Source organism: Panthera leo, chromosome C1 (genome assembly GCF_018350215.1).
Source record: "Panthera leo isolate Ple1 chromosome C1, P.leo_Ple1_pat1.1, whole genome shotgun sequence".
NCBI classification, from domain to species: domain Eukaryota; kingdom Metazoa; phylum Chordata; class Mammalia; order Carnivora; family Felidae; genus Panthera; species Panthera leo.
The window spans coordinates 42,384,900-42,399,709 of record NC_056686.1 but is presented as its reverse complement, the minus strand read 5'-3'; the positions used below and the strand labels follow the sequence as shown (position 1 = coordinate 42,399,709).

At 44.5% G+C, this 14,810-nt stretch overlaps 2 protein-coding genes across 12 annotated transcripts in view; one reads left to right on the top strand and one right to left on the bottom strand.

The window, feature by feature from the left end:
- Window positions 1–5,746, bottom strand: part of SCP2 (sterol carrier protein 2) — a 124,336-nt gene extending 118,590 nt beyond the window's left edge. For 2 of the 4 annotated variants that reach the window (XM_042951343.1, XM_042951346.1), the window contains exon 1: window positions 5,623–5,746. In XM_042951343.1, coding sequence (XP_042807277.1) covers window positions 5,623–5,691 — 69 coding nt within the window. In that variant the 5' untranslated portion in view covers window positions 5,692–5,746. Of the gene's footprint in view, window positions 1–5,208; window positions 5,329–5,622 lie in introns of those variants that run through there. The other 2 variants (XM_042951344.1, XM_042951348.1) reach the window with 2 other exon arrangements.
- A 4,112-nt stretch (window positions 5,747–9,858) lies between these two features.
- The window catches only part of ECHDC2 (enoyl-CoA hydratase domain containing 2), a 32,591-nt gene continuing 27,639 nt past the window's right edge, over window positions 9,859–14,810 (top strand). For all 8 annotated transcript variants that reach the window (XR_006205895.1, XM_042951340.1, XM_042951339.1 and 5 more), the window contains exon 1: window positions 9,859–10,085. Coding sequence is in view for 7 of the 8 variants with exons in the window: in XM_042951340.1 (XP_042807274.1) it covers window positions 9,953–10,085 (133 nt within the window). In the remaining variant the exon portion in view is untranslated. The remainder of the gene's footprint in view (window positions 10,086–14,810) is intronic.

The following is a 14,810-nucleotide window of genomic DNA, read 5'->3' as shown; positions in this document are numbered from 1 at the left end:
GGATACATGTCATTATACATTTGTGCAAACCTAGAATATACAACACCACAACGGAACCCTAATGTAAGCTATAGACTCTGAGTGACAATGATGTGTCGGTTTAGGTTTACTGATTATAACAAATGCCCCATTCTGGTGCAGATTACTGATAGCGAGTGAGGCTGTGCACGTGTGGGGGCAGGGAACATATGGGAGCTCTATACTTTCTGCTCAATTTTGCTGTAAACCTAAAACTGCTTTGAAAAATAAAGCCTTATCTTTTAAAAAAGAGAGAGACTGGGGTGAGAAGAGCTGCATTTTAGATTATTATAGATGTAATGTGGAGAAATGAATGAAGGGAATAGGCAGGAGGCAGTGAGGACAAATGATCCTGAAACAGTCCAAGTAAGAGTTGATTAAGATAACAGCAGAAAAGATGAAAAAAGTAGACAGATTTAAGAAACATAAAAGAAGAAAATCTACCAAACTAGGTGGCCAACTAAATGAAGTGGAGTGGTTTGCTGGTCAGTGGAGGTGCTAACAAAAAACTGGCTTTCAAAACATTTTGACTGCAAGCCACAAAAAATACATATTACAACAAACCCAGTAGACACATATACATACATAATTGAAGCTAAATTTTCATGAAATACTTATCCTTGTTATACTGATAAAATATTTTCTATTCGATTTCAAGTTTTTAATGCTAGAAGCAACCTACCAAATTTACTTTTCAACCTCCCAGTGAGTCACAAAACCAGTCTTAAGTATTATATAGAGACTTGACTTAAATGCCACATTTCATGGCACAGTGCTGAAATACATCTGTTGAACTTGAACCAAAAGAAAACATTAAACATTTCTTCCCATTCTGTCTCATCCAATTTCTTCATAATTCCTGCATTAGGGAATCCTTCATAATTCCCTAATTCAGTACCTAAAAATTGCCTATTCCACCCCTACTTATTCTTCAATTCACTATCCACAATCAGATCATTTACAGAGAGCACTCATATACAGAGAACAGTATGCTAGGTTCTAACTGGTTATACCAATTCATGATTAAATTATAACCCATGTAGTGAAACAACTGCACTTTCCCAGTGCTTACTGAAATCAAGTTAATTTTTAAATGACTAGCCAAGCAAATAAACACATACAACACTACTTCTTCAAAATAAAAAGCATAGTTAGGTGGAAACTACCTAATGTCCATTAACAGCAGACTGGATCAACTGTGGTATGTTCACACAGTGGACTACATGACATCAAGTAGAATGAAAAATCTATACACATAAAATTATGGATGAATCTCACAAATATAATGCTGAATAAAAAAGCCAGGACTAATCTATAGCATTAAAGGTCTAAAGTCAGGATGATGGCAATCCTTGCAGGTGAGGAGTCGGTGACTGAAAAAGAGCACAAAGGAGATTCTGAGGTGCTGGTAAAGTTCTATTTTTTTTAGTTTTTATTTGTTTCATCAAAGAAATGCAAAACAAACAAAAAGCACCATAAGGCATTAATAAAAACGGCAATTCAGTTTCACTACTCTCCACACACTAGTCTTACTTGTTCCCAAAACATCCACTTATAATTCTTTTAGACATTTCTTTTTTTTTTTTATAAACTGCCATATTTCTAAATGTTCTTATACTATCATTTCTTTATCAATTTCAGAAATTATATCACAATCTCCAAAAAGGGCCAGTGAGGATTAGGTCTCTTTAGGCCCCCTCACATATACATTTACACTTACTCCATCCCACTTATACAATTGAATAATTTTTTATTAAATCAGTACTCATTGTTTACTTCATTAAGTAAATATTTTTTATTACTGGGCCAAGTTGTGTGCTATAATTACATTTCCTATGGTACAATTTTTTTTCTAGAGTTATTTTTAAAAGTTTTAACCTTTTGGGGGCACCTGGTTGGCTCAGTCAATAGAGCATGTGACTCTGAATCTCGAAGTTGTGAGTTTGAGCCACAGGCTAGGCGTAGAGATTATTTAAAAACAAATAAATAAACTTTTTTTTTAATAATAAAAAAGTGGCGCCTGGGTGGCTCAGTCAGTTGAGCATCCGACTTCTGCTTGGGTCATGATCTCGCGGTTTGTGAGTTCGAGGCCCATGTCGGGCTCTCCGCTGACAGCTCAGAGCCTAGAGCCAGCTTTGGATTCTGTGTGTGTCTCTCTCTCTGCCCCTCCCCTGCTCATTCCCTCTCTCATTCTCTTTCAAATAAATAAATGTTCAATAAATAAATGATAATAAATAAAAGTTTTAGCCTTTTTAAAGATTAATTGTAAATAGCAGAGATACAGAATACCACACACAAAACATGAATTACTCTAAGGCAAACACTCTTGCAACCACTGACAAAGATTCACCAAACTCTAGCCAGGCTCCTCTGAGCCCTCTTCTCTAAGCTACCACCTTGGCTTATAAAAACCAAACATTAGCACAGTTTCTAACAGCTCAAGTCCACATCCCTAGGATGACTCTAGCCCTACTTAAAGTGCCTCAAGGCTACCAAAAAGAAGTTACTGTTTGTTCCCACAAACACAAGAAGATAGGACCCCTGTCTCCAAGTCTCTGTGGGAGAGTGGGAGCCCAAGTTTGGATGAGCACCAGTTAGCAAACCCAAGTGGATTTCACATGGACCAAGACCCCCCCTTCCTACTTTTTGTAAGTTTTCATTTCCCTAGCACTACACTACTGGGCCCCAACTTAACACCCTCCCTATTCCCTCATTTCCCTTTAAAACACCCAGTCACCTCTGTATACATCAAAACTGAGTGCACTTCACACTGGACTTTCCCTTTCACAGTCATATGTTACTGACTGAAATATGTCCTGATGCTTTACCTAGTGTCTGCCTTTCCTTATCTTTCACACCACCACCCAGACCGATAAATTGAACTTTGCTTCCATTTTTACTCCAGAAACTCCTCTAAGCACTCCGTCCCAATCTCAATCTCCTCTTACTATCATTCTCTTACAGCAATCACTTCTTTGTAATATTTCATTACTTTATCATCCAAGTATGTATCTGTGGACACTACAGTTTAGTCTTGCCTTTTATCAAAATTCCATGGGTCTTTTAATTCTCTTTTAATCTACAGGTCCTCCTCCACTTTCTTTCCCTCTCAATGTATCTGTTTAAGAACCTAGAACATTTGACCTAGAGCTGCCCAGATAAGTGTTGCTTTAGCAAACTTGTTTCAGTTGTGTGTTGGGCTGGGGGGGGGGGGGGGGGGGGTAGAATGTAAAATGTATTTCTTCTGTAAGTCATGAAATTATCATACATTAAAGTATTAGGAAAATCAAGTGCTTATTATTTGGTCCTAACTATAAGGACACCAGAATTAAAAAAAAAAAAAAAAAAAAAAAAGTGACCAGAATAACTTAGAGCGAGTTGAAGAAATAGGAGAAAATATAGTACTTGGGTACTTTGCTATAGACTGAATGTCTGTATCCTCCCAAAAGTCATATATTGAAATCTAATCCCCAATATGGTTGAATTTGGAGGAGGGGCCTTTAGGAGGTCATGAGGATGGACCCCTTACAAATGGGATTAATACACTTATAAAAGAGACCCCAGAGAGCTCCCTCACCCCTTCTGCCATGTGAGGACACAGCAAGAAGATAGCTGTCTATGAACCAGAAAGCAAGACCGCACAAGATACTGAATCTGCCAGTGCCTTGATCTTGGACTTCCCGGCCTCCAGAACTGTGAGAAATGAGTATTTGTTGCTTAAGCCACCCATGCTACAGTATTGCTGTTACAGCAGTCCAAACAGATGAAGTCAGACCACTTCTTGAAATAGGTAGAAGGTAAATCTATGAAAAAAGGGCATATCAGAAGGTAAGCAGCATAAGCAAAGGGACTTGGGCTGCTATCCGCCAGGTGGTGGTTGTGATTTAGTTGTATTAAAATCTGTTGACATCCACCATAGAAATTCTAACTTATTTCCTATACTGATAATAAAATCTCATTATGAGAACTTCAAGTTGTATGGGGAACTCAGCTATTCAAATTAAGAACCATCACACAGGGGTGCCTAGATGGCTCAGTCCATTAAGCGTCCGACTTCAGCTCAGATCATGATCTCATAGTCCCTGAGTTCAAGCCCCATGTCAGGACTCGTGCTGACAGCCTGGAGCCTGCTTCGGATTCTGTGTCTCCCTCTCTCTCTGTCCCTCCCCTGCTCACACTCCGTCTCTCTCAAAAATAAACATTTTTAAAAATTAAACAAACAAACCAACAAACAAAACTATGCTGGCTTCATGCTGAGAGTAATTCCAGGAAAGAAGCCTGGCAGTCCCACTCTGGCTGATGCTTCAGGTGCTCAATGCCTAACAACTCCCTGAAAAAAAAAAAAAAAAAAAAAAATGCTGAATGCTACTTTCACTTTTTGCCTTTTCTAAAAGCGAAAATCCTCTTCGAATTTCAGCTAATGAAAATAGGCACTAACACAGGTCTCTGAAATACAGGTGAAAACGAAGTGGCACAACCTGTACTTGCCACAAGTTCAGCTGCACCGAAGCAAAGGTAAGTACGGGACTCTGCGGGAAAGTCGGGAGGATCAGAAGCTTCTTGGAGAAGCTAAGATCTGAACCAGTCTTTTAAAAGCCCAAAGTCGGGGCGCCTGGGTGGCTCAGTCGGTTAAGCGTCCGACTTCAGCTCAGGTCACGATCTCGCGGTCCGCGAGTTCGAGCCCCACGTCGGGCTCTGGGCTGATGGCTCAGAGCCTGGAGCTTGCTTCCGATTCTGTGTCTCCCTCTCTCTCTCTGCCCCTCCCCCGTTCATGCTGTGTCTCTCTCTGTCCCAAAAATAAACGTTAAAAAAAATTAAAAAAAATAAAATAAAAGCCCAAAGTCAACCAAGCACAAGGAGTAAGAACAAGAGAAGGAAAGCAAGAGAACCATAGAACAGAGTGCGGGTGAAAGTAATAAGCAGTTTGGCATTACTCGCACTTAGGAGCGGGGAGGGCGTCAAGAAATGAGGCCTGGAGCCTCTGGATTCCTGAGAACCAAGCAGAGTACCACTGCAGGGACAGACTACAGGGACAGAAAGGGGGTCGGAGGATCCAGGAAACCTGCCCCTTGTGCCAAGACACTGCACATCACTGTTTCTCCTCATCCACACTTCTAACTGTGCCTGTAAAGGAATCCTACAGGGAGTACTCCTGGGTGTGGAGAGCTGGGGACATTCCCCTTTCCGTACCTGCTTCCCTTTCCAGTGTAAGGAGGATCTTGCCTCGTCAAAGAGCCACATACCTTGGGATTCCACTCAGAATCAAAGGAGGTGTGGTTTTCGGTTATGTTGGGGTGTCCGTCACAAAACCTGATCCAGGGAGAACGGAAAAGGCGGAAGGGGAAAGAAATGGCCACAGGAACCACCCCCAGACAGCGCCATACCTCAGAGACAACCCTACACCTCAACCCATCCGAGTCGCCACTCTCATGCCAAGAAGCCGGAACGGACCAGTGGGGTGCCCGGGGCACCCTCCCGGTAGGAAGGACAAACCGCCGGCCAGCGCCAGGCCCCTGACCTTCCCGCCGTGCCCCTGTCACCTCGGGGCTCCCCGACTCCTCGGCCTCTCCGGCACAGAGCGAAGAGGTCCGCGGCTCTGTTTACCTTGGTCATCCCAACCCCCACCACGAACACCCGGTGCCGGGGCCGAGGCTTTACGGCCGTAAGGAACATGGCTCAGACTGTGCGCTGCGGAGGCCGACAGAGCAAGGCCTGAGGCAGCCGACGCGGGCGCTCACCCAAGAGCTAGGGGCGGGGCCGGAGGCGGTGAGGGGGCGGGGGGCACGCTCCGCCGGCGGGAGGTGGAGCGAGAGTAGGGCGCCTGCGCGTGCGCAGAGGCGTCCGGTGGTCGCGTTCTTTTCCGGGATGGGGGCGTTCAGCACTTCTTTGTCTGCGAAGCTCTGGACCCGGCTCACAAGCGGATGAGAGTCTGAGTCCACATCACACATCAGGAAAAAGTTTCATAACCTAGTACAGCCATTCGGGTTTACGTTCTCTATGATAAGAGGAGTAGCGCCTGAGGCTGAGAGCAGAGGGTGGCCTGAAACCGGACCCAGAAAAACGTAGCCTGAGGAAAGGTTTTGGGAGTGTTCTAATTGTTCTGTATCCTGTTACTGTTGGTACTCAGAAGAGTCAGTGCAAGTGCAAAAAGTCATAAGGCTGTACACCAACAAGACTATGGGGAGTGTTTTACTGGATCTCTAAAACAACCAGATTTCATTTCACTAGCTATGTGACCTTTCTTGTTAATCTCTGAATCTCACTCTTGTTTTGCTCCCGCAAATTATGCTCAGAAACTGAGCTTTGTCTTTGCCGATGGTTTATTTAGCACAGATTTGCTGTAGGGATTCTAATTTATAATAGTAATATTTCACAAGCCAGTAGCATACGGTTAACGTCTCTTAATAAGCTCATAAAGAAATAACATACTCCAAACCAAAGATAGGTTAACTACATTATAGTTCCAGGCAAAAGGGAGATGAAATAAAGTCCAAGTTTATTTGTGATGTACTTTCTATGAGTTAGTTGGTCCTCTGTAAATCAGTCCTTCCAACTAAGCTGGGAATCAGCTGCCAGCTTAGGTTCCTTACTGCTGGGGCACACAGCTAGCTGGCACGGAGTTGACCACTACCTAGGAAGAGTAGGCTTGCCAAAGCAGAACAGAAGTCTTTGTCTTCCTGAGACCACTGTGCCTTGAATACCACTCAGGACCAAGGGTAGGGTGGCCACCCCACATGAGCAAGTGTCTCAAGACCTTCAGAGATCTGTTTTGATCAGCAAAGAGTAGCCTTGCCCAAATAGAACATTCTCAATAAGTCCTCATAAATTCTTGGTATTTAAAGTTTAAATGTCCATTATATCATAGTTGCTCCTCCATATGTTCCTGTCTATAAGCACTCAGCAGCACAATTCTGCTATCATCTTCACATGGCCTCCCAAGTTCACCCTCAGATCAGAACAACTGCACGTAAGTCATAAGTGGATTTGAAATCTTCACAAACCAACACATTCTCATAAGGTGTTTTGTGAAGATGATCCTAATAAATACACAGCAAGGACCCTTACTCAGGACTCCTGTCTCCTCCTGGACATTAACCTCTCTCATATTCAATTCTGTGTCTGCTCCCTTGCTGGACAAGAGAGAATTCCAGACTCAAAGTCTGACAACTATGGCCATACTGTTATTACTTTGTAATAACAAAGGCATAGGACTTTGTCCTATGCCCATTGCTGCTTTGCTGATCTTTCTTGGAGACCTAGGAATAATAATAATGTAGAGGAAGGGGGCACTTTGTTATTTTAAAAACCAGGCATCAGATTACCTCTTAACAAAAGGAATTCTTTTACTGGTATATTAGTTTGCAAGTGCTGCTATAACAAAGGACCACAGGTTGGATGGCTTAAACAACAGAAATTTATTTCTCCACAGTTCTGGAAGATGAAAGGCTGAGATAAAGGTGTCAGTAGGTTGATTTTGTCTGAGGTCTCTCTCCTTGGCTTACAGATGGCCATCTTCTCCCTTTGTCTTCACAGGTCTGTCCTCTATACCTATCTGTGTCCAAATTTCCTCTTCTTATAAGGACATCAGTCATATTGGATTAATGTCTAGCCTAATGACCTCATTTTGAACTTAATTACTTTTTTGAAGACCCTATCTGCAAATACAATCATATTTTGATGTACTAGGGAATAGGACTTCAGCATATGAATTTAGGGGGACATAATTCAGTCCATAACAGTTAGCATTAACCTCATTAAGTATGAGAAGTGGGGTCCCACAGTTGATCCCCAACCTTTCTTTCTCATGCATTCTTGTGTCTACTATTCTTTAAGGAGTGAAGGAGTTGGAGTTGTGTCCACTAATATATAGAAAAGGGACACAGAGGGATGGCCAGATGATCCATAACCTGAATTAACTCATTGGAAGCAAAGGCAAGGGATCAAAAATGACTAGGACTGATACAAACCCCAATTAATCTTTTAGGTCACACAGAGGAACTTAGGGTTTCCCATTAGACCCAGGAAGGAGATGAGAGCACATTTTTGCTTAAACCTTACTAGACATAATGATGACCTCAGCAAACACCAATGACTTTAAAAAGAGAGAATTTTAGGGGTGTCTGGGTGGCTCAGTTGGTTAAGCATCTGACTTCAGTTCAAGTCATGATCTCATGGTAGTGAGTTCGAGCTCCGCATCAGGCTCTGTGCTGACCGCTCAGAGCCCATAACCTGCTTTGGATTCTGTGTCACCATCTCTCTCTGCCCCTCCCCTGCTCATGCTCTCTCTCAAAAATAAATACACATTAATTTTTTTTTTGAAAGCCATGGCTTTCAAAAAAAAAAAAGAATTTTATTTCTAGATCACCTAATAGTCCAGCCATTGGTTGGAGGCATGAATTATTAGTGACTTTGGGGTCATTAACAAGTGGAAGGCGAGTGAGGTAGAGTGTTCACTGAACACTCTTTATTGATCCACTCAGAATGAACTAAACAGGGCCACTGATGACCTCCGCAAAAGCATTTTGGGTAGATAGTGGAGGCAGAGACTAGGGATTCACATTCACAAATATTTTTGCCATCTAATTAGTGAGCATAAATTTGGGATGATTGAAGAGTAACTGGGAGGTGAGGCAGTGAAGCCCATGAATGTAGACAACGTCAGAATGAATAAATGAAATGACATTTAAAAAATGGAATAAGAAGCAAGGTTCACACACCCCCATTCAATCATCATAATACCACCATGACTTAGTGACAAAGTTTCTCTTCTTGACCAAATTCTAACCATGCCCCTCTGAGCCCACTTCTCTACTAGGCCTCAACCTTGGCCTACAATGACTTGAACACTAACATAGTTTCTAGCAGATCAAGGCCACATTCCTAAGATGACCCTGGCCCCCCTTAGAGTGCCTGGAGGAGAACACTTAAGCCAACTGTAGAAATTAATAAAGGAAAACCCTCACTAAAATGCAGTCAGGAGGCCAGAAAGAGGAGTTCTCATGCGATACCACTGGACATCAATTACAGGAGGAATTGTCAATTATAATAGACTCAACAGGAGAGGGTGTACATTGTATCTCCTACAAGAAATCCAGTAGGTCAGCAGCTCAGCCCATGAGAAACTGTGATCACTCTGACCTCTTGCTTTTCTCCAGTGGGTTTTGGTTTTAAAGCAACCACTCCCAACTTCTCCATAAAATATGGTTTCCTCCTCTGTTGGACTAGCCTGTTTTTTTCCCGTGGCTTGTTTGTCCCAAATTGCAATTCTTGGCTATTCCCAAAGACACCTATTTTTGCTGGTAAAACAACTTTTATTTTTAAGGCCAGCACTGCCAAGAGAATTTACTGCTTGTTTCAGCCAACACCTGAAGACAGCACCCCCACTGTCTGTCACCGCTGCCACCAACCCCAGTCTCTGTGGGAGCCTAAGGTTGGCTAGGCGCCAGTTAGCTAACCCAGATGAATTTCACGTGGCCAAACGGCTTTCCTGATTTTTGTAATTCTTCACAAGCCCGGTTCACCCGCCTCTGTCGTTCCTCTTTCTCCCTTTAAAATTCTCAGGCACCTCTGTACAAATGGAAGTTGAGTTCAGTTCACACACGACACTTCCCATTTGCAGTAGTACATTATCTCTTCTCACTACTTTAGCCTCCCCTTTATCTGCGACAGTAGTCACTATTATTATCCCCGCTTTACTGATTAAAACACTGGCACTTAAAGAGGTTGACATCCTTGTCCCAAATCACACAGCGGAGCCGGGCTTTACCTAGCCAGGGCTCCAGGGCTCTAAGAGTCAAGAGGCGAGAAGAACTGTGTTGTGCTCTCCGCCCATAGGTGGAGCATTTTGCGAAACCTGGGGGCGCCGCTGCAAGCTTTCAGCGAGAGAGGAGGGAGCAGTGGAGGGGCCCTTGGCACCTTCCCAGCCTGCGCCCAGATGCTGCGAGCCCTGACCAGTGCCCTGCGCCTTCCACGCCCCTGGAGACCCCTTCAGACCCGCAGCTGCTCCTCCGATGGGGCGGCTGGGGACCCGGAGATCCAAGTGCGCGCCCTGGCAGGTCCAGACCAAGGTAAGTGCGCTGTCGCGGGAGCGCCCAGTGGGGAGACGCGACGGGTCCGGGCCGGGCTCCTGGCGCTGCTGCCAGGGCCGAAGCCATGGCCAGAGCGGCCCACTACACGCGGGAACACAGACCAGTAAGGGGAAGGCGGGTCGTTTAAGGATTTGATCCCGAATGTGCGGTTTCCCAGTCAAGGCTCCCCACGCCTTCCTAAGGCCGGGGAGGTGGGTGGCCCCGTCACTAGCTGCCCAGACCCTAGTTGAGGTGGAGCTCCAGGTCAATCTAAGTCCCTTAGTCCCCCATTCGAAGGCCTGGGGCTGTGACGGAGGGACGGAGACTCGCTCAGCGATAGACCAAGCACCGGCGACCCCCACCCCTCACCGCTTCCACCCCAGTAACTTTAAAAGGCCTGCTGTCCCGTCGGCCAAGAGTCCTGGCTAGTTTCCAGAGCGCCGAGGGGGCGGAGCCAATCTGGCTCGCCATGCAGGGAAGAAGAGGGAGGAGAGCAGAGGAGGAGCAAAGACCTGGGCAAGTCTCCATGCGCTCTGGCCCTGCTGTGGCTGGCCTTGGCTGGCGGACTTTTACACTCTGAGTCAAAGGAGAAAGTTCGTGCTGGTCACTGGCAGAGAACTTTTTTTTCCTAAGTAGGCTTCACGCGGAGCCCTAAGCTCAAAGTGGGGCTTGAACTCACTACCCTGAGATCAAGACCTGAGGTGAGATCAAGAGTGGGATGCTTAACTTACTGAGCCACCCAGGCAGCCCTCCATTTTCCACTATGGGTGTTTTGTTTTTTGCTGGGGTGCAAGGGGATGTCAAAGTGCATTCAGTGGCATTAACACCCCTCAGTCCTCTGCGTGTTACCATAAGGGCAAAGCCATTTTCTTGGCTTTACTTTCTCCCCAGTCCCAACTCTCTCCCTGAGTTTGATGTAGCATAGTTTGTGTTTTAATTTACAGTTTTAAAGTACATATCGTCGTACTATATAACTACTATATAACTCGTATTTCTTCCTTTTTTCCCCTGGTTGATACTAAGTTTTGAAGAGCTGCTTTGCCATATAAATCCAGTTTCTTGCTCCCTGCTGTTGTATACTGTTCTGTAGAGTGCATCCTGGACATGGACATGAAGGGTCTTCCTCTAGCCATTTGGGATTGTTGGTTCTTTTTTGTTTTGTTTTTTTAATGTTTATTTATTTTTGAGAGAGAGAGAGAGAGCAAGGGAGGGGCAGAAAGAGGAGACACAGAACTCAAAGCAGGCTCCATGCTCCGCACTGTCAGTACAGAGCCTGACATGGGGCTCGAACTCACAAACTGTGAGATCATGATCTGAGCTGAAGTCAGACACTTAACCGACTGAGCCACCCAGGTGCTTAGGATTGTTGGTTCTTAGAGAATACTCCTTACTCTCATGCTTAGTTCATTGCAAAACACAACAGCACTTGCTTTGAGATTGTTATAATTATTCTCCCTACTTTACAGATTAAGAAATTGAGGCAAAGGTTAGGCAGTTTGAACCAGATCTGATTTCAAAACCTGTTTTCTCAACTATTAGATCATCACTACTTCTTTAGTATTGACTCAAAAGACAGACTTCTACATCAATTAAAAAAAACCAAAAACCAAAAAACTATCATATGTCAAATTAGGGCTCACTTGCAAATACAGAATGTTTTATCCACAAATAACAAGGATTAGCAGATTAAACGGCTGCCCTTGCCAGAGGGCATAGAGAAGGCAGGAGGAAGTCATTGAGGAAGGAAACCAAGGAGGAAGGAAACCAGGGAGAAACCACAATGGAGGAGGCAGCAGGAAGAGACTCACAAAGGAGAACACCGCCACCACCCCCTCCCTACCTCCATCCCCCCACCTTCCACCAACCTAAAGTGATTTGGGGTCATTTGATATTCATGTTAGAAGCCACAGGTTCTGCTTCCACTTGAGCTGACGACACCACAACATTGTCACATTTTTCTGTTGTCCTTGAAAATGGGATTCCCTTTTTAACCACTCTTGGCTCTTCTTATGGCTCTACCCAACTCCTTAGCTGGGCGTTCAACGTTCTCCACCACAACCTTACCTTTCCATCTTATCTCTTCAGTGCATTGGGTTCATTTCAAACTGTCCCACCTCTGTTTTGTTCACTTGGATTCTCTTTCCACTCTGCTTATGTAAGTCCTTATGGAATTACACACCCCCTCCTTCCCATTTTCCCATTACTTTCCATGTATCTAAACTTATCTCTCACATAGGTTGTTAACTCTTAGAGAGTGAGGATTGCTAGGTGGGTCCAGCTATTAGGCACATTCTCTTCTGGGCCTGAATTTCCCCTTCTATATAGTAAGGGGTTGTAAAAAGAGTGGGTCTCTAATACCTTACAGTGGTTCCTGTTGACTTTTTCTGGGAAACAAGAATTTTCTGTCCCTTTCAAGGTCTAATTTCTAGGTAAGAGTGGGGAGGGTATAGTACACACCTATCCTTACTGTGGAGGTCCAGCAAGGGCAATGTTCCCAGAATCAGGGCTTGACTAGAAAGTCAGGGACCATGGCTGATTCCTCCCTATTTCTCCAGGACTTGACATGTGATAAGTGCAAATTAAATGAAAGCCAAACATAACCCTGTCTGGCTCCTCATAGCTCCCAGCTTGGAGTTCATTCCTTCTATTAAATCCTAGAGTTTCCCTAGCATCTATGCATTTTTCCTGCTCACTGCTCACTCACAAACTCTGGCTAAGCACTTATGGGCATTATCTCTCTCTTTTTTTAAGATTTTATTTTTAAGTACTCTCTACACCCAAGATTTACAAACAAATTTACAACCCCAAGATCAAGAGTTGCATTCCCTACTGACTGAGCCAGCTAGGTGCCCCAAGGCATTATCTCTTTTAATCCTCATAACAACCTTTTTATTATTAAAAAAAAATTTAATGTTTATTTGTTTTTGAGAAACAGACAGAGCGCAAGTGGGGGGTGGGGGCAGAGAAAGAGGGAGACACAGAATCAGAAGCAGGCTTCAGTCTCTGAGCTGTCAGCGCACAGCCCAACGTGGGGTTCAAACCCACGAACTGTGAGATCGTGACCTGAGCTGAAGTCAGCCGCTTAAGCAACTGAGCCACCCAGGCGCCCCCCTTTTTATTATTTCTACTTATGGATTAGGAAATTGAAGACCAGAGGGTAAAGCAACTTGCCCAAGACCAGTGGAACTAGTAGTATATGACTAAGCTGTGACATGAGCCAAGCACCCCATTTGTATTCTGAAAGAAGGAGATAGAGATGGAGAGAGGGGACAAAGATGAAATATGGGAGACATCAGCCAGAAAGGCAAGACAGAATAGGAAAGTGAAGAGGAGAGAAGAACGTCTATCAATCTCAGGATATTGCCTGAGGATAACAAATTACCACAAATTTTATTGCTTAAAATAACACACATGTATTATCTTATAGTTCCTATAGATCAGAAGTCCAGGCACAATGTAGCTGGGTTCTCTACTTCAGGGTTTTACTAGGCCACAATCCAAGAATTGGCCAGGGGTATGGTCTCCTCATAGGCTTGACTAGGGAGAGATCTGCTTCCAAGCTCCTCCCATTGATAGACGTCACCTCCTGTGGTTGTAGGACTGAAGTCCTGTTTTCTCCCTGTTGGTCTGGGGGGTGTCTCGCAGCTCCTGGGGGCAGCCTATAGTTCTTTGCCACAGGACCCTCTCTATAGGTCCACTAGTTTCTCTAGTATGCCCTAGCAAGACAGAGTCTTATATACATTGTAACCTAATTATAGAATGAACATCTCATCTCCTTTGCCATATCATTAAATTTTAATCTTCAAAGTGACATTTTATGAGTTTAGCTGTATTCTGTTGGTTAGAAGCAATTCACGGGGCCCTGCCCACACTCTAGGGAAGGAGATTATTGAGGATATGAAGATGGGGCCTGTCTGCCACAAAGATGTTGGACCTCTAGACTGTTTTCCTCAATCCCTCTGATGTGGTTTCTTTGTATCTACCAGAGTTTCCCTTCCCCAGAGTTGCAGCATTTTCTTTCATGGAGCATTAGAGCTGGAGAAGACCCTGGGGACATCTGAGTTCTGTGGGACCTCCAGACCTCTTGGGCTCAAAGAACTCTTTGAAGGTTTCTGGGGAGGCTAAGGAAGCCAGCCTAGTCTGCATGTTATAGATTTCTGTCCTGAACCACAGTTCTCTAACTCCTGGCTGGAAACCCTGTCCCTTGAGCGCTCCAAAACTTTTATTGTCCCTTCTGTGTCTCAGATTAACTCACACTGAGAATGCCATCTTAATAAATACTGCTTATTTCACAGACAAGGCTCAGGACCCTGGGGGAAAATACTAAGGGGTCTTTGAAGGCCAAAGGATAGGTAAATACAGGAGGGGATACAACCAAGAAGGTATGAGAGTATTTGAGCCCTTGCCCAGAACTGGTCTCTCTTCTCTACAACTGGCCCAGATTGTGGGGGTGAGTTGAGGCCAGAGTAGGATGCAATGGCCATATTGGGGATGGAGGCGGGGGGGCATCTTTTGGGTGGTATTAAGGAATTTGGCTTAATTTTGGTGAAAAGGGAAAGGGAGGGTCATGGTTGGATTTGGGTTAGAAAGAGGACTCTGACCCAAATGAGGAATGAATGTGGAGTAGGGAGGGGAAGCAAGACCGAAGGCAGGAGGGCCAATTTTGGGTGATCCATGTAGTAAAGAACCCTTACAGGTTGCTGGCTGCAAGGAGGGATATTAGCT